Consider the following 25194-nt stretch of genomic DNA (forward strand, 5'->3'; position numbering starts at 1 on the left):
GAATTGTGTTAGGCTAGTCGGGGTAAAGAATTGTATTAGGCTAGTCGGAGTAAAGAATTGTGTTAGACTAGTCGGGGTAAAGAATTGTGTTAGGCTAGTCGGAGTAAAGAATTGTATTAGGCTAGTCGGGGTAAAGAATTGTGTTAGGCTAGTCGGGGTAAAGAATTGTATTAGGCTAGTCGGAGTAAAGAATTGTGTTAGGCTAGTCGGAGTAAAGAATTGTGTTAGACTAGTCGGGGTAAAGAATTTTGTTAGGCTAGTCGGGGTAAAGAATTGTGTTAAGCTAGTCGGGGTAAAGAATTGTGTTAGGCTAGCCTAGTGTTTCCCTAAAGTCTAAGTCGCGTTTGAAACATTGCTAGATTACTTTTAACTTTTTCTAAGTCACCGTAAGTCAAAGTGATCAAATTGTGTTACATTGTAACATTATGACAACATGCATGGGGAGGGGAGGGTGCATCATTGTTTTTAAAGTCTGGGCATTGTACGCTATATTGGTCCATTTCCGGCAAGTTATGAAATATCTAAAGATTTTAATATTTCTCCTAGGTGTTGCATTAAATTCCTAGTCAAAGAATGTCAAGTGGTTTTAGGTCAACTATTTCTGATGTTTGTGTTATAAAAGTGTAGAGGGGTGCAACTGTCAACCTGATAAAGCTGCTAATTGTTGGTTTTGACTGTGTGCCCGCAATACGATAGGGTAATGCCCCACTCCCAACCTCCCCCCTCCAACCCGGTATCTTTTGTGGTTTGGTGCATTAAAATGTTACATAAAAGTTCGCACCGGAAACACCTTTCGGTCGTCAAACGACATCGAGGTGAACGGAAGGGGTAAAAACAAGACCAACTAGCACAGAGTTTCACCCAGGCATCTCTACCAGGCAAGTCTACCGTCCCCCTCCCCCCGAACGAAATTGAATTTTTATAGAAAATATATACTTTTAACCCCCCTCCGAAAATTTCAAGTCCCCCCCCCCCTCGGAGAAAAAGTCTGGAAGAAACACTGGACTAGTTGTTGATTATCTGACCCTATTGTACTCAATTCATAATGATGTCTCCCTCAAAGGCTTAATATACTTTCAGTGTTTCTTCCAGAATTTTTCTCTCCGGGGGGGCACTTGAAATTTTCGGGGGGGGGGGGCGGTAGACTTTCTTCGGGGGGCGGACACTGTTAAAAGTATATATTTTCTATATAAATTATATAAATTTCATTTCGTTCGGGGGGGGCGGTAAAAAAATTTCGGGGGGGGGGGGGGGGGGGCTTAGCCCCCCCCCCCCCCCCCGAAGAGATGCCTGGAAGAAACTCTGTATACTTTCTCATATGAACATATTATGTAAGGCTAAATATATCTTCTCTAATGAACATATTATGTAAGGCTAAATATACTTTCTCATATGAACATATTATGTAAGGCTAAATATATCTTCTCTAATGAACATATTATGCAACGCTAAATATACCTTCTCATATGAACATATGTAAGGCTAAATATACCTTCTCATATGAACATATGTAAGGCTAAATATACCTTCTCTTATGAACACATTCGCGTAATGTGAACAGCAAATTCATAATGTTAAAGATACAGAGGCGTAGTAAGGGGAGGGGTGGGGGGAGGGCGGGGGTACATATGTCCCTGTACGCCGACCCTAGGGGGCGCCAAAATGGGTTGGAAAAAAATTAAAAGCTCATTTTAGCTGCAGTTTTGCATTATAAATATAAAAATTATATGGGGGGGGGGCAAATAGAATATTTGTCCCCGGGCTGCGGAAGGGTCGCTTCGTCTCTGTAAAGATATATATATATATATTATGTATATATATATGTATATATATGTATATATATATATATATATATATATATATATATATATATATATATATATATATATATATATATATATATGATCTAATAATTCAGTTTTGTGTGCTGGAGATGTTTAAGATACCAAAATATATCAGATCTTCTCATGTTCTTCAACATCTTCTCATGTTCTTCAACATCTTCTCATGTTCTTCAACATCCAACATCATTTCATATTTTTCTAATCCTGACAGGTTTCCCTTAGAGAGTTCACTTGCTGGCCGATGTCCAAAATCAAGAAATATGTTGGACGTTGGATATAACGGGCAAACTCGAAGCTGTCCAATGATTGTTTCGGCAGGACATTTTGCGCATTGGCCATTATCACCTTCCATTAACTGGCCAATGTCCGAAAATGTTCTTGATTTCGGACAAAGGCCGGCAGTTTTGCAAACATGCCGAGGACGACCGACTAATGTCTGAATTAGAAGATCATGAGATTTCGATTCAATTGAATTTAAATTCTTAACCTTCGCCCTGATGAAATTCTTTTTTTTTCCTAGCCCTAATCCTAATTTAAATATAATGCATTAAATAATACTTTCGCGCTTAAAAAAACAACAACAATACTATACCTAGCTATCCTCAGTTAAGAATCCGAAACGTTCTAATAGCTGTCGCACTCTCTACTCGATATTCGATCCAAACAATTCTATTTACAATTGTGTAAAATTAGTCCAAAAAAAATCTTTCAGCGCAAATTTCTCTTGCAGCATTTTCTATGGGCGCATAGTTCTGTTTAGTTTATGCGTTTTTCTATATGCGCATTTTCCCGTGAACCAATAGTAGCATCAGATGAAGAGGCAATGCAGAATGTAATGAATAAAAACAGAAACATAATAGTTTCTGTAGTTGGCAAGCATTTTACAGTGCCGTTAATCACTGTCATGTGACGTCACATTTTGTATCCCAGTCGTTACACAACGTCATAACAATCACCCCACCCCCCGCCCCCCCCCGCACTCCCCATTAAAGTCTGTCATACCCACCCTTAATTTTTATAAGAAACTATAGTTAACACCTATAATGGTTCTGTAAGAAACAATAATTCTAATGAATAAAACACTTGAAAGTACAAATTTTACAAGCTATAGCGGAATAAAAATATGTATCCATGAAAGGGACGTCAGTTTACAAGGGACGTCAGTTGACATGAAAGGGACGTCAGTTTACAAGGGACGTCAGTTTACAAAAGGGACGTCAGTTTAGAAGGGACGTCAGTTTACAAGGGACGTTAGTTTACAGGAAAGGGACGTCAGTTTACAGGAAAGGGACGTCAGTTTACATGATAGGGACGTCAGTTTACAAAAGGGACGTCAGTTTAGAAGGGACGTCAGTTTACAAGGGACGTTAGTTTACAAGAAAGTTAACTTGACTTGGAAGCTGGAGAGTTTTTTTACCTGCGAGTTGAAGGATTTAGGCTCTGGGGAATCCCACACTGTGATGACGTAATCTAGCACCATGCCTAACTCAAGTAAAACAATGCAACTGGTACCAAATTGTTTGACTTCTTTGTTGCCATCAGAACCGATAAACATGTGAAGACACCTCTATGGGGGTGTATCCAGTCAGATCTAGTAAACATGTGAAGACACCTCTATGGGGGTGTATCCAGTCAGATCTAGAAAACATGTGAAGACACCTCTATGGGGGTGTATCCAGTCAGATCTAGTAAACTTGAAAAGGCACCTCTATGGGGGTGTATCCAGTCAGATCTAGTAAACATGTGAAGACACTTCTATGGGGGTGTATCCAGTCAGATCTAGTAAACATGTGAAGACACCTCTATGGGGGTGGATCCAGTCAGATCTAGTAAACATGTAGACACCTCTATGGGGGTGGATCCAGTCAGATCTAGTAAACATGTGAAGACACCTCTATGGGGGTGGATCTAGTCAGATCTAGTAAACATGTAGACACCTCTATGGGGGTGGATCCAGTCAAATCTAGTAAACATGTAAAGGCACCTCTAAGGGGGTGTATCCAGTCAGATCTAGTAAACATGTGAAGACACCTCTATGGGGTGTATCCAGTCAGATCTAGTAAACATGTGAAGACACCTCTATGGGGGTGTATCCAGTCAGATCTAGTAAACATGTGAAGACACCTCTATGGGGGTGTATCCAGTCAGATCTAGTAAACATGTAGACACCTCTATGGGGGTGGATCCAGTCAGATTTAGTAAACATGTGAAGACACCTCTATGGGGGTGTATCCAGTCAGATCTAGTAAATGTGAAGGCACCTCTATGGGGGTGTATCCAGTCAGATTTAGTAAACATGTGAAGACACCTCTATGGGGGTGTATCCAGTCAGATCTAATAAACATGTGAAGACACCTCTATGGGGGTGTATCCAGTCAGATCTAGTAAACATGTAAAGGCACCTCTAAGGGGGTGTATCTAGTCAGATCTAGTAAACATGTGAAGACACCTCTATGGGGGTGTATCCAGTCAGATCTAGTAAACATGTAGACACCTCTATGGGGGTGTATCCAGTCAGATCTAGTAAACATGTGAAGACACCTCTATGGGGGTGTATCCAGTCAGATCTAGAAAACATGTGAAGACACCTCTATGGGGGTGTATCCAGTCAGATCTAGTAAACATGTGAAGACACCTCTATGGGGGTGTATCCAGTCAGATCTAGTAAACATGTAGACACCTCTATGGGGGTGGATCCAGTCAGATTTAGTAAACATGTGAAGACACCTCTATGGGGGTGTATCCAGTCAGATCTAGTAAATGTGAAGGCACCTCTATGGGGGTGTATCCAGTCAGATTTAGTAAACATGTGAAGACACCTCTATGGGGGTGTATCCAGTCAGATCTAATAAACATGTGAAGACACCTCTATGGGGGTGTATCCAGTCAGATCTAGTAAACATGTAAAGGCACCTCTAAGGGGGTGTATCCAGTCAGATCTAGTAAACATGTGAAGACACCTCTATGGGGGTGTATCCAGTCAGATCTAGTAAACATGTAGACACCTCTATGGGGGTGGATCCAGTCAGATTTAGTAAACATGTGAAGACACCTCTATGGGGGTGTATCCAGTCAGATCTAGTAAACATGTAAAGACACCTCTATGGGGGTGTATCCAGTCAGATCTAGTAAACATGTGAAGACACCTCTATGGGGGTGGATCCAGTCAGATCTAGTAAACATGTGAAGACACCTCTATGGGGGTGTATCCAGTCAGATCTAGTAAACATGTGAAGACACCTCTATGGGGGTGGATCCAGTCAGATCTAGTAAACATGAAATCCTTACTACACTCGTCCAATACCTAGACCAACCAGGCAAGACTCGCAGTGATTGGTTTTTATCATCGACAAAACCGACGTGCATGATAACATAAGAATTCAACCACTCCAGAGTTTTATCTTGAACAGTCGAGAGTGAACTACTGGTATAAACACACGACTTTGCTTGGTATTACATCATAATTAAAAGAATATAAATACATATTATCCGCAGTCCACATATAGAGGAATAAAACATGATGATATCCACAGTCCATATATCCTTACTGTGTACATACAGGAATAAGACATGATGTTATCCACATATCCTTACAGTGTACATACAGGAATAAGACATGATGTTATCCACATATCCTTACAGTGTACATACAGGAATAAGACATGATGTTATCCACAGTCCACATAAAGAAAAAGAAGCTAACGTGCAAGTGGAAGAAATGCCTAGCCTTGCTGGTCTCATTGTTAGAAATAAAAACAAGCTTATCAGAGCGCCGAGACATGCCCCCGCCTAGGGCAGGCTAGGGGAGGGGCGGTGGGGTAGGGGATGACGGTGAGAAGGTAGATATTTAAATTTCATAAACTAAAACGCCAGAACGTTGGTCAAACGACACGCGGTAAACACATTGGTCAAACAATTACACGGGTTCAACACATTTGTCAAACAATTACACGCGGTCAACACATTGGACAAACATCTACACGCGGTCAACACATTGGTCAAACAACTACACGGGGTCAGCACATTGGTCAAACAACTACACGGGGTCAACACATTGGTCAAACAACTACACGGGGTCAACACATTGGTCAAACAACTACACGGGGTCAACACATTGGTCAAACAACTACACGGGGTCAACACATTGGTCAAACAACTACACGGGGTCAACACATTGGTCAAACAACTACACGGGGTCAACACATTGGTCAAACAACTACACGGGGTCAGCACATTGGTCAAACAGCTACACGCAGTCAACACATTGGTCAAACAACTACATGCAGTCAGCACATTGGTCATAACCTACTGACACCGTACCTATGGTAACAACATCCACATAGCCTGCTAAACCCGCCTCTGGACTAAATGTTCTATTATTTGTGTTATTGAATTGAGGCGAGCTTATAACATGTTCTTTTTCTTTTTAACAAGATTTTTGTCAAAACCTGGGGCGGTGAGAGAGTTATATTCATACGCCAAGGTCAACTGGGTTTCCGGTAAAACAAGTGCGTCTTGAACAATGAGATCATCTTCTAAATTGGGATACCACTAGTCACATGAACTACATCTGACGTCATCAGCAAGCACACGGAGATAACTCTAAAGCTCATCACTTTCACCTTGTGAAACATCGCTTAACTCCCCTTGTGTTATCGATCTTTTGGAGACGCTAAGTCCATTTTCTATTACAATCGTAACGACAAAAAAAAAAAAAAACGGTCACATTACTTAGTAGCTACATGTAAAGTCTGCCGTAAGACAATAAAAAAAGATTGGTTAGTTAGATTTTCAGGGTTTTTTATGTCAGTTACTAAGCATACTATTTAATGTGGAAAAATAATTTTAAAAAATTAAACAATTTTATTGTCAGCTATTTACTACAAAGAATAAACCGGGAGTGATCTCCCCTAAACTTTCTCGAATATTCTTATATAACTTGGAATATAGACATGATTTTTAACTACTTAAACCTTTAAAAATAGAATAGAATCTCATAGAAAAAAGAATTGCGCACCAAAGGAACGCCAAAACTAAATGTGCATAATAGTGCGCAATATTAATTTATTATTAGTACTTTATAAATTTACATGCGTTTTTTTGAGAAATCGGAAATAGCGTAAATTAGTACTTTCGGTCAACGGAAATAGCTCAAAATTGGACAGAAGGTAGAGAATTAGATCTTTTACTTACATGTGAAATTTCATTTAACTATCTGAAATAGTACTCAAGTTATAGGCTTTTGAAAAACTCAAAGTAGAAAAAGTACCACTTCCGGTTATCGGAAATCGCTCAAAAGTTGATCAGGATCTACGATTTTGATAAAATACATATATATGAAATTTCATCAACCTAGCTGTAACGGTACTCAAGTTATCGTGTTTACACACAGACAGACATACAGACAGACACACAGACAGACACACAGACATACGGACAAGATTGCAAAATTATGTTTTTCCGTATCAGTGAGGTGTAAAACGTCGAGATTTGTAAAAATCTCGATATTTTTTTTTTTTTGCACGATTACAAGACTTTCTCTATACTTCGTATATACGAGAAAGTAAAAAAAAAAACAAAACAATATTGTTTAAGCGATAACGTCCCTTAATCCACCCAGCTCTATATGAACTCTACTATATGCACCATTCAGATTCGAAAAGAAAGTTCTTAAATTTGTTGTGAAATGTTTATAAATAAAAGTGTATAAGTATATAAGTGTTTGTAAATATAACAATTTTACGTTCTTAAAATTGTTGTGAGATGTAAATAAATAAAAGTGTATAAATATATAAGTGTTTGTAGACTTTAACATCTCACGTTCTGCTGGCTATAGTACTCAAACATATATTTAATTTTTTAAGTCAAAAATAACGTTTATAACAACAAGTTTTTATTTGTGTACACAAAACAGAAGAAAGTCAACTGACAGTAGGTTACACTATATGCAGCTATGGTCATTTTAAAAACCTGAGAAGAATTGTATGATTTGAGAAATCTTGACCACAAGTGTCTCAGTTTTATCAAACGTATCACCTCATTCAGCTTGATAACAAATGTCTGCACAAACAGGACACTAATTATTCACAAAACTTGTCGAAACTTGTCGACAAAACTTGACAAAACTGGTCGACAAAACTTGACAACACTGGTTGACAAAACTTGACGAAACTGGTTGACAAAACTTGACGAAACTGGTCGACAAAACTTGACAACACTGGTCGACAAAACTTGACAACACTGGTCGACAAAACTTGACAACACTGGTCGACAAAACTTGACAAAACTGGTCGACAAAACTTGACAACACTGGTCGACAAAACTGGTCGACAAAACTTGACAACACTGGTCGACAAAACTTGACAAAACTGGTCGACAAAACTTGACAACACTGGTCGACAAAACTTGACAAAACTGGTCGACAAAACTTGACAACACTGGTCGACAAAACTTGACAAAACTGGTCGACAAAACTTGACAACACTGGTCGACAAAACTTGACAACACTGGTCGACAAAACTTGGCAAAACTGGTCGACAAAACTTGACAACACTGGTTGACAAAACTTGACGAAACTGGTCTCACCTCCACAGAACTTGTCACCTGTTGCAACTCTGCAGGTGACCGGCAGGTACCAGGTGCCAGTCCGCGCACAAATTTTCTAGAAATTTGTTTCTCCATTCTGGGCGAGATTCCCATCATTGGTTACATTCGACATGAGCACCCAGATTTTCTCTCGGCACGATGTCACGTTCAACTATTCGCTCAACTTTTGGGGGCCGCCATTTTTATTGCGGCAGTTTCCTTATTGTTATATCCTCCAAAAATGGTTGAAAATGTGTAGATGTTGACCTTAATTAGGTTAGTGTTAAAGTTGTGTTTCAATTGGCTACCATGACTGTGCTAGAACAGTCGAGATTGTCTGAGGAAACTTCAGCTAAGTCAAGCCATCATCTGAGGAGTTATGGTAATAAAACCAGCTGTGAAGCGTACGTAAAGAGGCAAGCAACTTTATGCCTACAATGTTTATCTAAAGCCGGCATCAATCGATGGCTTATTTGTTTGAAATAACGGTCATGGCCGTGTATCCCGCCAGGGTTTGGTTGTGTTCTCCTGGACCACCGGGATTGTATTGACCCACACAATCAATATTTCACAATCACCATTTCCCCCCATACTTCTAAGTCGTCAAATATCAATTATTCAATGTTGAATTACAAGCTGCGGCTGTTAGTCTTTGAGAGAAAGATGGCACATTTATATAAAAATGTCACCATATTACATCAGTATGTCTATGCGGCCTCAACTCACTATGTATGTATACCCATCTGATCTCAAGTCAGTATATATGTATGTCTATAAGGTCTCATCGCTCAGTAAGTATACGCATCTTGTATCAAAATGTCAATTTTTGTCTCAGCTCAGTATGTATATGTCTCAATTTGTCCATGTCGCAACTTAATGTCCATGTTGTCTTAGGTTAATATGTCCATGTTGTCTCAACTCAATATGTCTATGTCTTAAATTAATATGTCCATGTTGTCTCAACTTAATATGTCCATGTTGTTTCAATATTTCCACGTCACAACATAATATGTCCATGTTGTCTCAACTTAATATGTCCATGTTGTCTCAACATAATATGTCCATGTCTCAACTCAATATGTCCATGTTGTCTCAACTCAATATGTACATGTTACAACATAATATGTCCATGTTGTCTCAACTCAATATGTCCATGTCTCAACTCAATATGTCCATGTTGTCTCAATTCAATATGCCCATGTTGTCTCAACTCAATATGCCCATGTCTCAACATAATATGTCCATGTTGTCTCAACTCAATATGTCCATGTTGTCTCAACTAAATATGTACATGTTGTCTCAACTCAATATGTACATGTTGTCTCAACTCAATATGTCCATGTTGTCTCAACTCAATATGTACATGTTACAACATAATATGTCCATGTTGTCTCAACTCAATATGTCCATGTCTCAACTCAATATGTCCATGTTGTCTCAACTCAATATGTCCATGTCTCAACTCAATATGTCCATGTCTCAACTCAATATGTCCATGTTGTCTCAACTCAATATGTACATGTTACAACATAATATGTCCATGTTGTCTCAACTCAATATGTCCATGTCTCAACTCAATATGTCCATGTTGTCTCAACTCAATATGTCCATGTCTCAACTCAATATGTCCATGTCTCAACTCAATATGTCCATGTCTCAACTCAATATGTACATGTTACAACATAATATGTCCATGTTGTCTCAACTCAATATGTCCATGTCTCAACTCAATATGTCCATGTTGTCTCAACTCAATATGTCCATGTCTCAACTCAATATGTCCATGTCTCAACTCAATATGTCCATGTTGTCTCAACTCAATATGTCCATGTCTCAACTCAATATGTCCATGTTGTCTCAACTTAATATGTCCATGTTGTCTCAACTCAATATGTCCATGTTGTCTCAACTCAATATGTCCATGGCTCAACTCAATATGTCCATGTTGTCTCAACTCAATATGTCCATGTTGTCTCAACTCAATATGTACATGTTGTCTCAACTCAATATGTCCATGTTGTCTCAACTCAATATGTCTATGTCTTAAATTAATATGTCCATGTTGTCTCAACTTAATATGTCCATGTTGTTTCAATATTTCCACGTCACAACATAATATGTCCATGTTGTCTCAACTTAATATGTCCATGTTGTCTCAACATAATATGTCCATGTCTCAACTCAATATGTCCATGTTGTCTCAACTCAATATGTACATGTTACAACATAATATGTCCATGTTGTCTCAACTCAATATGTCCATGTCTCAACTCAATATGTCCATGTTGTCTCAATTCAATATGCCCATGTTGTCTCAACTCAATATGCCCATGTCTCAACATAATATGTCCATGTTGTCTCAACTCAATATGTCCATGTTGTCTCAACTCAATATGTCCATGTTGTCTCAACTTAATATGTCCATGTTGTCTCAACTCAATATGTACATGTTGTCTCAACTTAATATGTCCATGTTGTCTCAACTCAATATGTACATGTTACAACATAATATGTCCATGTTGTCTCAACTCAATATGTCCATGTCTCAACTCAATATGTCCATGTTGTCTCAACTCAATATGTCCATGTCTCAACTCAATATGTCCATGTCTCAACTCAATATGTCCATGTTGTCTCAACTCAATATGTCCATGTTGTCTCAACTCAATATGTCCATGTTGTCTCAACTCAATATGTCCATGTTGTCTCAACTCAATATGTCCATGTCTCAACTCAATATGTCCATGTCTCAACTCAATATGTCCATGTTGTCTCAACTCAATATGTCCATGTTGTCTCAACTCAATATGTCCATGTCTCAACTCAATATGTCCATGTTGTCTCAACTCAATATGTCCATGTCTCAACTCAATATGTCCATGTTGTCTCAACTCAATATGTCCATGTTGTCTCTCATAAATTCGTTTATTATTGTAGGCAGTAATAGAGAAAAACTCGACCAAGATAAAGTTGTCAAACCGTCACATTTTGACCTCTTATTCGAATGGTATATTTGCTTTCAATGGAGAAATAATAACTAGGATAAGCTTAACCGTATTTAACAACATAATCAACATGAAACTGTTTCATACCTGATACGTCACATGTGAAGTCATCGGTCAGATATAGCAGACCTACACACACGTTGTATCTAACGCACACATACACACTGAAAACACGAAGGACCTGTTGGCATTGACCGTGGAAACGACGATCTTTCACACATTGATTTTCATTACATCTCCACAGCATCCCCACCCCCACACCTCTCTCTCTCTCTCTCGTCCCTCGATGACATTCTTCGGCTTTGTGACTGTCCTCTATGGCCCCCACCCGCCTCTACTTTATGTGACTGTCCTCTATGGCCCCCACCCTCCTCTACTTTATGTGACTGTCCTCTATGGCCGCCCACCCTCCTCTACTTTATGTGACTGTCCTCTATGGCCGCCCACCCTCCTCTACTTTATGTGACTGTCCTCTATTGCCCCCACCCTCCTCTACTTTATGTGACTGTCCTCTATGGCCCCCCCCCACCCTCCTCTACTTTATGTGACTGTCCTCTATGGCCCCCACCCTCCTCTACTTTATGTGACTGTCCTCTATGGCCGCCCACCCTCCTCTACTTTATGTGACTGTCCTCTATGGCCGCCCACCCTCCTCTACTTTATGTGACTGTCCTCTATTGCCCCCACCCTCCTCTACTTTATGTGACTGTCCTCTATTGCCCCCACCCTCCTCTACTTTATGTGACTGTCCTCTATGGCCGCCCACCCTCCTCTACTTTATGTGACTGTCCTCTATTGCCCCCACCCTCCTCTACTTTATGTGACTGTCCTCTATTGCCCCCACCCTCCTCTACTTTATGTGACTGTCCTCTATGGCCCCCCCACCCTCCTCTACTTTATGTGACTGTCCTCTATGGCCGCCCACCCTCCTCTACTTTATGTGACTGTCCTCTATGTCCCCCACCCTCCTATACTTTATGTGACTGTCCTCTATGGCCCCCCCACCCTCCTCTACTTTATGTGACTGTCCTCTATGGCCGCCCACCCTCCTCTACTTTATGTGACTGTCCTCTATGCCCCCCCCCACCCTCCTCTACTTTATGTGACTGTCCTCTATGTCCCCCACCCTCCTCTACTTTATGTGACTGTCCTCTATGGCCCCCCACCCTCCTCTACTTTATGTGACTGTCCTCTATTGCCCCCACCCTCCTCTACTTTATGTGACTGTCCTCTATTGCCCCCACCCTCCTCTACTTTATGTGACTGTCCTCTATGTCCCCCACCCTCCTCTACCATGACTCCGTATACCCCATCATTTGTACTTTCCTACTGGCACATGAAAGCTTTAGGCTACTTTAAACTGCAGCAGTGTTTGAGGACTTAAAAATTGAACATTGTTACTCATTGTTTGCTGTGCTGTAGATCTATGTTGTATCACCATCTTAATGTATAGCAGAGATTGTATCACCATCGTAATGTATAGTACAGATTGTACCAGCAACTTAATGTATAGTAGAGATTGTATCACCATCGTAATGTATAGTAGAGATTGTACCACCATCGTAATGTATAGTAGAGATTGTACCACCATCGAAATGTATAGTACAGATTGTATCACCAACTTAATGTATAGTACAGATTGTACCAGCAACTTAATGTATAGTACAGATTGTATCACCAACTTAATGTATAGTACAGATTGTATCACCAACTTAATGTATAGTACAGATTGTATCACCAACTTAATGTATAGTAGAGATTGTATCACTATCTTAATTATAGTAGAGATTGTACCACCACCGTAATGTATAGTAGAGATTGTACCACCACTGTAATGTATAGTAGAGATTGTATCACCAACTTAATATATAGTAGAGATATTGTACCACCATCTTAATGTATAGTAGAGATTGTACCACCATCTTAATGTATAGTAGAGATTGTATCACCAACTTAATATATAGTAGAGATATTGTACCACCATCGTAATGTATAGTAGAGATTGTATCACCATCTTAATGTATAGTAGAGATTGTATCACCAACTTAATATATAGTAGAGATATTGTACCACCATCGTAATGTATAGTAGAGATTGTATCACCATCGTAATGTATAGTAGAGATTGTACCACCACCGTAAGGTATAGTAGAGATTGTACCACCATCGTAATGTATAGTAGAGATTGTATCACCATCTTAATGTATAGTAGAGATTGTACCACCATCGCAATGTATAGTAGAGATTGTATCACCAACTTAATATATAGTACAGATTGTATCACCAACTTAATGTATAGTAGAGATTGTATCACCATCTTAATGTATAGTAGAGATTGTACCACCATCGTAATGTATAGTAGAGATTGTATCACCAACTTAATGTATAGCAGAGATTTTATCACCAACTTAATGTATAGTAGAGATTGTACAACCATCGTAATGTATAATAGAGATTGTACCACCATCGTAATGTATAGTAGAGATTGTATCACCAACTTAACGTATTAATCTTGTAAGTTTGTAGCATATCTACAACATTGTATCACCAGTGTATCTATAGTGTGTCTCCAACCTATATCATATCTGTCTGTAATGTCTGTCTGGACAGAGAATATACTTTTAGAGTAGGTATATAACATTAGGGAATATAACATTAGAGTATATAACATTAGGGAATATAACATTAGAGTATATAACATTAGGGAATATAACATTAGAGTATATAACATTAGGGAATATAACACTAGAGTATATAACATTAGGGAATATAACATTAGAGTATATATCATTAGGAAATATAACATTAGAGTATATAACAATAGAGGATATAACATTAGAGTATAACATTAGAGAATATAACATTAGAGAATACAACATTTCTATTGGACAATCCACTTGTTTGACGCCTTGACTTTATTCAGTCCGGGATTAGTAAATAAAAATAAGAAAATGTATTTAACTTCCTGCTATTTTAGTTGTAAGAGGTCTTGTGGTAGCTAAAAATAGGTCGGGCTCGCAGCTGTCATGTGCTAGTTATTTATTGATGATTCATTCCTACAAGTTGCATGGTGACGTTTTCGGCCCCAGCCAAACTGGCGAGGATATTTGAAACAGTTCGATAATGTCGAGCCAGCGGAGTGCCGTGGAGGGAGGGTGGCGGGATACACACCACTACGCTGCAATTAGCCTCAGCTGTCCAGTCACTAAAGCCATACCTGGTACGTCCGCATCCATTATAATTTAATTCATAAAAAGATATGATTGTTCTCGCCTGAAATGACTAAATATTAAAAATGTATTTCATTTCCTTTTAAAACTGCTTAGGCAGTGACGAAACAAGAAAAAAAAATTAAAAGAGTCATTTTTCTCAAAACTCGCAACTAAATTTTCAAAATTTCTTTATTGGCTTCTCAGACATAGATCTAGAGTAATATTTTAAAAACTTAGCATAGTGGTAAGAACCAACAACGCTGAAAATCGAGCGGAGACGTAAGTCCTCAACAAACAAAACAAATCCCCCATTATCGATAATTTAGAAGAGTTTTATGAGCCCCTTTTAAAACTTTTGAAGGAGTGTTACTCCAACCGTATTTGAGTTTTTAATAAACTTAAACTGTCTGTCTTTTCCCACATCCCGCATGGCGTGGCTTGGAGGCACGGTAGTTCCGCCATTGTGGTCAACCAAGTCTTTGTGACAGTGTTAGACCTCTGAAGATACAAACTTATTTTGATTGCCACCTCTTCATTGTACTGAGAGGACCAGCAACAGCAGTACATCACGTCAATGTCACACATCATGTAAACATCACGTCCATGTCACACATCATGTAAACATCACGTCAATGTCACACATCATGTAAACATCACGTCAATGTCACACATCATGAGAACATCACGTCAATGTCACACATCATGTAAACATCACGTTAATGTTACACATGTAAACATCACGTCAATGTCACACATCATGAGAACATCACGTCAATGTCACACATCATGTAAACATCACGTCAATGTCACACATCATGTAAACACCACGTTAATGTTACACATGTAAACATCACGTCAATGTCACACACCATGTAAACATCACGTCAATGTCGTACATCATGTAAACATCACGTCAATGTCACACATCATGTAAACATCACGTCAATGTCACACATCATGAGAACATCACGTTTATGTTACACATCATGTAAACATCACGTCAATGTCACACATCATGTAAACATCACGTCAATCTCACACATCATGAGAACATCACGTCAATGTCACACATCATGTAAACATCACGTTAATGTTACACATGTAAATATCACGTCAATGTCACACATCATGAGAACATCACGTCAATGTCACACATCATGTAAACATCACGTCAATCTCACACATCATGAGAACATCACGTCAATGTCACACATCATGTAAACATCACGTCAATGTCACACATCATGTAAACATCACGTCAATGTTACACATCATGTAAACATCACGTCAATGTCACACATCATGTAAACATCACGTCAATGTCACACATCATGTAAACATCACGTCAATGTCACACATCATGTAAACATCACGTTAATGTTACACATCATGTAAACAACACGTCAATGTTACACATCATGTAAACAACACGTCAATGTCACACATCATGTAAACATCACGTTTATGTTACACATCATGTAAACATAACGTCAATGTCACACATCATGTAAACATCACGTCAATGTCACACATCATGTAAACATCACGTCAATGTCACACATCATGAGAACATCACGTCAATGTCACACATCATGTAAACATCACGTCAATGTCACACATCATGTAAACATCACGTCAATGTCACACATCATGTAAACATCACGTCAATGTCACACATCATGAGAACATCACGTTTATGTTACACATCATGAGAACATCACGTCAATGTCACACATCATGTAAACATCACGTCAATGTCACACATCATGAGAACATCACGTCAATGTCACACATCATGTAAACATCACGTCAATGTCACACATCATGAGAACATCACGTTTATGTTACACATGAGAACATCACGTTAATGTTACACATGAGAACATCACGTTTATGTTACACATAAGAACATTACCTCCATGTTTCCTATCATTGAAATAAATTTGAACTGATGGGGATGAATATCAACAAGGGCGTATTGTCAATAGCTGTCATTTTGATGGATGAATGTGTTCTAACCTCCATCTCCCCCCCCCCCCCCCACATCCATCTGCATACGCCACAGATTTAAAGGCTATTGGGAAAAACAACCAGAACACTAATTCTCAAACAAACATTTCGTGAATTTCCTCCTTTCATTAATTAGCATGCCAATTATAATTACATAGGTTTATAACACGGGTCTCAACAAATGTACCAGCATCTAGACCTGACAGTAATATTATAATTGTCTTTACAAAACGGGTCTACACCTAATGTACCAGCTGAAGTACTATAAAACGTAAGATAGCAGGAAAGTGCATGTATAACAGCAATTAGAGAATATCTAATTAGATATTTGATTCAAAGGAAAACCAATGGTAAGCTGGATAAGCGTCAGAAGGACCAGCAATACTCATCTAACCAACCAAATTTTGGTCTTAACCTAACCAGGAAGGGTTTGGTTCAGAGGCAATTTCAATATATTTTCCTGTTAGAAGAATTTTGCTGATTAAAAATATTTACATAGCCTTTTGTATTTTTTCATTAATTAATAGGCCTACACATTGTGTTTTTCAATCAATCCACAATAGCTTACTTATAGCAATAATTGTCGGCATGTCCGTCTAACAAAATTAAAGAAAATGTATCATCCTTCACAAAAATGTAATTGTGTCTTAAAATTATTTACATTTAGTCCTTTAGCACTCATTACGCCCCTTGACAAATTAGGAAAACACAAATTACTTCCCTTTTCTAATAAAAACATTACGGCTAGTATTTATGTAAGACTGGTGGTAGTGTGTCAGTCCTTCCTTTCGTCATTCCGTCATCGCTATAGATTCTAGAATGTAGAACCATTTAACAGCAACACATACTGTGATTTTACTTTCTTATTGTAGGTTCTATTTATTCATCGACTTATATTTTTTTTATTGTCGGCAAAGTTTTTATTTTTTTGCATACGTCAACAAAAGAACGTGAAGAAAATATTAAATACACGAACATTGCTAAAACATATTAAACATATCAATGTCAAATAATAATTTCGCTTATATTCCTAGAAAAAATTGATTCATTTTAATAACAGTAGGGTCGGACCATCTGGAAAGCGTAATTTGAGTACATTTGCGTTTGTGTTTGAGATTGTGTTTGCGTTTTTTGAGTTTTGTATTTGTGTTTGCATATGCAAACGGAAATTACTCAAAATTTGAAAAAAGGCAGAGAATTAGATCTTTTATTTATATGGGAAATTTCGTTTATCTATCTGAAACAATACTCAAGTTATAGGCTTTTGAAAAATCAGAAGTAGAATAAGTTCCACTTCCGGTTACCTTAAATCGCTGAAAAGTTGAAACAAAACTGCAAATTTTATATATATATATATATATATATATATATATATATATATATATATATATATATATATATATATATATATATATATATATATATATATATATATATATATATTACTTATATATGAAATTTCATCAACCTAGTTGTAATGGTACTCAAGTTATCGTGTTCACAGACACACACACACACACACACACACGGGCACAATTGGTTAAGTAAGTTTTTCCGACGCAGGGAGGTGTAAAACGTCGTGATTTTTTTTGAAAATCTCGATGGCGATTTTTTGCAAGATTTAAGACTTCCTCTATACTTCTTATACGAGAAAGTAAATGACATGAAGAATCGCGACAATGATAATATCAAGAAAATTGCGACAAGGAGAATAACAACATTGTGAAATGCAGTGCTTCATGAAGGCCACTTGAACGACTGACAACTAACTGGCTATTCTCAACGACTCGACCGATGGTATAAACTTTAATACTTACATTTATTTTGCTTTTTATCTCCGATAACCGGATGGATATTCCATTATTTTCAGTACATCCACTCGAAGGAGTTTTATCCAAATGAATCGAAGTTGACATCGACGATTGGCATGAAGATGACGTTTCAAATGTTGATAACGAGGAGGATGAAGGAGATGATGAGAGCAATGACTCAAGACATTTAACGCCTGAAATGCTATCTTCTTTTCTCTCAATCAACGATCGTCTCCACGAGTCGTTTTGTTTCCTGACGTTGTTTGAGTCATTCCTCTCGCTCAGGTAAATCTCCGCCTGGTTATAATGGCTGGGGTTGGCAGCAGTGTTGGAGTTGTCGTTTTTATGACATGCGTCTTTTTTGTAAGGAGTATCACAGTTCGTGCCTTGTTTTTTCTTCGGCGACACTGCAATGACTGTGTGTAGTGCTCGTTTCTCTTTGGCAGTCTCCCCTGTCACCCTACTGGGGGATGTGTTTGGGGATGCCGCAACGGGTATTCGTGTGCGTGCAGGTGATAGGGTGCAGTTAGCCATTGGTGCATAGATTTGTCTCAACTCAAGCGCAATAGCTGTTGGCATTGAGGCACTTTGCAGTGAAAGTGATCAGGGAGGTTTCTAGACAGCTCGTGGTTTTAGACGCCCCCCACGAACACTCAGGAAAACCTCAACCCGTACAACCCAGCCATCGACTCTTCCAAGACGCCATAGTTTCCTATTAATAAAAGTCCTAACACGATTTAAGAACCGATAAACTTGTAATAGTGTCCGCATTATAAAAGTAATAATTGAAGTGTAATATCCTGTACTTTGTAGCCTATATCTAATCTAGCATTTTAGTGCCTTTCGTGATCTACACCTGGCTAGTATTTTTAGTGCATTGTTTTCGTGGCTTATATCTGAATCTAGTTTTAGTCCTTGTAGTTTGTGGCCTATATCTGTCCTTTGTATTTTGTGCCTATATCTGACCTTAGTCCATGTATTTTGTGCCTATATCTGACCTTAGCCCATGTATTTTGTGCCTATATCTGACCTTAGTCCATGTATTGTGTGACCTATGACCTAGTGGTGTATACCGTTCATCGTCATGTTTCTATTGAGCCTCTACTGTAACTCGAGCCCTATATCATATTGAAGCATTTGCTTCGTGTTCTGCTAATAATCAATATAACGATCTCGGCAGTGGCGGTGTATGTCGTGTGTGTGACAAGTTAGTCTGGGCTGCACAAATGTGCACTGCGGTGGTGTATGTCGTGTGTTTGACAAGTTAGTCTGGGCTGCACAAATGTGCACTGTGGCAGTGTATGTCGTGTGTTTGACAAGTTAGTCTGGGCTGCACAAATGTGCACTGTGGCGGTGTATGTCGTGTGTTTGACAAGTTAGTCTGGGCTGCACAAATGTGCACTGTGGCAGTGTATGTCGTGTGTTTGACAAGTTAGTCTGGGCTGCACAAATGTGCACTGCGGTGGTGTATGTCGTGTGTTTGACAAGTTAGTCTGGGCTGCACAAATGTGCAATGTGGTGGTGTATGTCGTGTGTTTGACAAGTTAGTCTGGGCTGCACAAATGTGCACTGTGGCAGTGTATGTCGTGTGTTTGACAAGTTAGTCTGGGCTGCACAAATGTGCACTGTGGCGGTGTATGTCGTGTGTTTGACAAGTTAGTCTGGGCTGCACAAATGTGCACTGTGACGGTGTATGTCGTGTGTTTGACAAGTTAGTCTGGGCTGCACAAATGTGCACTGTGACGGTGTATGTCGTGTGTTTGACAAGTTAGTCTGGGCTGCACAAATGTGCACTGTGGCGGTGTATGTCGTGTGTTTGACAAGTTAGTCTGGGCTGCACAAATGTGCACTGTGGCGGTGTATGTCGTGTGTTTGACAAGTTAGTCTGGGCTGCACAAATGTGCACTGTGGCGGTGTATGTCGTGTGTTTGACAAGTTAGTCTGGGCTGCAGTGTTTGACAAGTTCGTCTGTTTCATACTCCTAGATGCGGCTCAAAGAAATATTGAAAAAAAATATTTCAATATTCATTTGGCTAGAAAAATGTAATCTATTAATAGTATTATGCGCAGTTCAAACTAAGTGGTCGCAATATCGTCAGTGTTATTTTTTAATTGTTATGGTAGATTGGTAGATTACCGGTACCTGTATATATATATATATATATATATATATATATATATATATATATATATATATATATATATATATATATATATATATATATATATATATATATACATATATACATATATACATACATATATATATATATATATATATATATATATATATATATATATATATATATATATATATATATATATATATATATATATATATATATATATATATATATATATATATATATATATATATATATACATATATATTTATATATATATATATATTTATATATATATATATATATATATATATATATATATATATAGGCTATATATATTGAGTGCGTGTATTTGTGCAAAATTTATAACGAACTATGATCAAAACAGGTATCTGTCAAACTTAAGATATTTTTTTAAATTGTACTGTTTTTAGTTTAACACTTCAGGTATTTTTTAAAATGTGTAGGCTTTATCGGTTTTATATGTAACAAGTGAGGTAAATGTTTTTTTAAATATTTTTATATATATTTTAAAATATATATATATTTTTTTATATTTTTTAAATTTTAAAAATATATAGGCTACTGTTTTTATCCGTACCATTTGAGGTAATTTCTAAAAAAAAAATACATACTGTTTTTTCTGTAACACTTGAGGTTATTTCTAAATATATATACTGTTTTTATCTGTGAGATTTGAGGTAACTTCTAAAAAATGTATATTGTTTTTATCTGTAACATTTGAGGTAATTTCTAAAAAAATATATACTGTTTTTTTTTCAGTTACATTTGATGTAATTTCTAACAATATAAGCTGTTTTTATCTGTAAGACTTAGAATTTTGTTTTGAACGTATACTGTTTTATCGTTAACATTAAAGGAAATGTTTTAAAATATGAACTGTTTTATCTGGATCACTAGACCTTGTAGGTGACATACCGTGGATGTAGCCGGAAAACAAAGGATTCCCTAAATACAAGAATCAACTGGTTAGAAAGATGAATTCTCCGAAAGAACACACATAAGGTTCCATGTTAGCCTGGCTATATTCCATGCAGTCACCAATCGATGGTAGCCGATATTTCGCTGATCTGGCTGGCTTCAGTTGGCAATGGCCACTCGCGGTCAGAGTGAGTAGGGCATGGGAAGTGGGAGGGGTGGTCGGGACGGATCCAGTCGTTAATGGCTGATTTTATATAGCATGAAAGGTGTCGCGGCCCAGTGGTATATTGAGAGATAGGTTCAAGGGGCCCAGTGGTATATTGAGAGATAGGTTCAAGGGGCCCAGTGGTATATTGAGTGATAGGTTCAAGGGGCCCAGTGGTATATTGAGTGATAGGTTCAAGGGGCCCAGTGGTATATTGAGAGACAGGGATTGGGGGGGGGGGCAAGTGGTATATTGAGTGATAGGTTCAAGGGGCCCAGTGGTATATTGAGTGATAGGTTCAATGAGCCCAGTGGTATATTGAGAGATAGGTTCAAGGGACCCAGTGGTATATTGAGAGATAGGTTCAAGGGGCCCAGTGGTATATGGAGTGATAGGTTCAATGAGCCCAGTGGTATATTGAGAGATAGGTTCAAGGGGCCCAGTGGTATATTGAGAGATAGGGATTGGGGGGGGGGCAAGTGGTATATTGAGATATAAAGACAGGTGACCCAATGGTATATTGAGATTTAGGGACACAGGACCCAATAGTATATTGAGAGATAAGGACATAGGGCCCAGTGGTATCTAATTTATAAAGTTGATTTTTATAATCTGTGGCAGGTGGATAGCAAATCCGTGAGTACAAAAAAAATAGAGGGAAAAAATAGACTTGATCGCAATAGTGATATAAATTTAAAGTACTCTTCGTCTAAATTAATGATATAAAAATTAATATTGAATGTGTTACAAAAAATTTCATTTTCCAAACTTATAGTGTTAATTGACGGCGTGTGCATTAAACAAAACGTTTTTTTACCGTAGATAATTTTCGTAAATATCCATTTACACCAAAAGCTACTACCGCCACCCGCGCGGTGCGATGAATGAATATCCGTAGCCACATCGTAGCGAAGCACGAGTATAAGCTAGTCTATAATATAAGCGGTCAGGTAGTCTTCGCTATAGATTTAAGTAAACTTAAACACATGGTGCGACTTTACTTGCATCGCGTTTTTTGTCTTATTTTAAGTATTGGAGTAGGGTCTATTTATGTAACAATTTCAATTTTTTGATGATCGGCAAAGTTTTTACTCTTTTGCATACATAAGAATGAAAGTTGAGAAAATATTAAACACACGCACATTGCTAAAGCATATTAAACGGATCAATGTCAAATAATATTATATTATATTCCTAGAAAAAAGGGGATACATACAGTAGGGTCGAAAAAATCTAATTAATTAAAATGTTTAATAATTATGCGAGGGGAGGTAATTTTAAAAGAATTTCAACTCAATCTAAATATTAGTATTTAAGCTATTCTTTTTTTTTTATTCCTACCACATTGATTATTATGGTTAAATCGTTAGAGAAAGCGTAATTTGAGTTTGAATTTGAATTTTTGTTTCTATGTGTGTAAGTGTGTAAGCGTTTATGTTTTCGTTTGTGTTTGCGTGTTACGTTCTGTTTCCATTTGTGTTTGTGTTTCGTTTTGTTCAGTTCTCAATTTGGTACATTTAAAAAGGATTCAACGTGGCGAAGCACGTATATGTAAATAGTACATATATACACACACATAGTTAAATACATATCCACACACACATTTTATATGGATATATATATATATATATATGTATATATATATATATATATATATATATATATATATATATATATATATATATATATATATATATATATATATATATATATATATATATATATATATATATATATATATATATATATATATATATATATATATATATATATATATATATATATATTCACTAGGGTGCCTGACCCCGCGCGTTGCCGTGGGGATAGAATAAAGTCTAACGAAATAATTTTAACGCCCCTTCATAACCATAGTCTATGGCTATTTAATAACCTGGGGTGCCAAATTGCACCCTGCCGGTACCCCACCCGTGCAAAATTGAAATCTTTTTTTCTCAGAAACCTCCCAATGAGTATTCTCAACAATTTCCTTAAGTTTCATGGAGATCGGACATAACTTGTAGCGATGCATAAAAGACAAATAAAGTCTGATGAAATATATTAGAAGGATTTCATCAATGCCTTACTAATCCTATGTTCTTAAAAGAGTGACTTTATTTTCTAAAACTGAATTATTTAAATGTAAACAATACCTGCGCTTGGATCATAATTATTAGGGCCACGGTTTTACCTACACTACCGCTCTAAAAACCCGGGGCGCAAAATCACACACTGCCTGGACGCCGGCGGACGCGCCTGATTATGTTTGGTGAACGACTCTAAAACCCAAACTTATGCATAGTCTTTCGGATTGTTTTAAACGAACGTAGGCGCCATAGCGCTCACGGGATTGCTTTATATATATATATATATATATATATATATATATATATATATATATATATATATATATATATATTGTGTATATGTATATCTATATATATAATTCTCTTCTGGGAGACGCTAGAAAACAAGCTGCAAGCGCGCTCCCTACCACCCCCACCCCTACATGGTCTGGTGAGTTGTGGTTCACGCTAATTGTTTACAAGCAGAGCCGGGTTTAGTGACGACTATTAGGGGCAGATAATTTAGTTTGAAACAATTTTAAACGTAGAGGGGAGGGGGTGGTAACTAAGTGGAGTTTACTTTAACGGAGGGGGGGGGGGCGGGGACGAGAGGGGGGGGGGGGTATCGTCCTTAACGAGCTACTTATAATGTTTTAAAGAAATATTTTCAGTGGCAGCGTTGGTACTGTCGAATTCACAAATTATGAATTACTGAAAAGTAGAAAAAACAACAACTAAATAGCGGCGTATGATATGCCGCGGGTCGGCTCGTATTTATATATATTTACTGAATCCCTCTCTCTGCACATATTCTTTTTTCTAACATGACTTTCTTTGGGCTCATCTAAATCTTACAACGTGACATTCGTACTGTAGGACGAACTAGATCTTATAACGTGGCATTTTTAATGTGGGCTCGTTTAGTTCTTATAACGTAACATTCTTAATGTGGGATGAACTCGACTTTAAAACGTGACGTTATTTTGTGAGCTGAACTCGAAGTTATAACGTGACATTATTAATGTGGGTTCAATACGATTTGCTAACGTGGCACTCATACGCGTGGCAAGTAAAGAAAAGACCTACCTTGATTGTCTCGTCTACTGAATAGCATCCTCCACAGCCGGCACGCGGTTTGAGGCTTACATCCGTCGTCTGCTCTTTGTGGTCTCGCACCGTACCAGCGTTACGGTTAGGTAACGGCGGCGGCTCGTCCATTACTGGGCATGCATCATCCGTTCTGTTTGTGCATTTGCTTGCCCATTACTGGACATATATCATCCGTTCTGTTTGTGCATTTGCTTGCCCATTACTGGACATATATCATCCGTTCTGTTTGTGCATTTGCTTGCCCATTACTGGACATATATCATCCGTTCTGTTTGTGTATGTGCT

General features: G+C 37.8%; 1 protein-coding gene across 5 annotated transcripts in view; it reads right to left on the bottom strand.

The window, feature by feature from the left end:
* The window catches only part of LOC131948028 (neuron navigator 3), a 142373-nt gene extending 117434 nt beyond the window's left edge, over positions 1-24939 (bottom strand). For 4 of the 5 annotated variants that reach the window (XM_059309493.1, XM_059309497.1, XM_059309496.1 and 1 more), the window contains exon 1: positions 3262-3374. In XM_059309493.1, coding sequence (XP_059165476.1) covers positions 3262-3324 — 63 coding nt within the window. In that variant the 5' untranslated portion in view covers positions 3325-3374. Of the gene's footprint in view, positions 1-3261; positions 3375-24885 lie in introns of those variants that run through there. The other variant, XM_059309495.1, reaches the window with a different exon arrangement.
* Between the last annotated feature and the right edge of the window lie 255 nt (positions 24940-25194).

Source organism: Physella acuta, unplaced genomic scaffold (genome assembly GCF_028476545.2).
Source record: "Physella acuta isolate Inbredline_101_S28 unplaced genomic scaffold, ASM2847654v3 ptg000621l, whole genome shotgun sequence".
NCBI classification, from domain to species: domain Eukaryota; kingdom Metazoa; phylum Mollusca; class Gastropoda; family Physidae; genus Physella; species Physella acuta.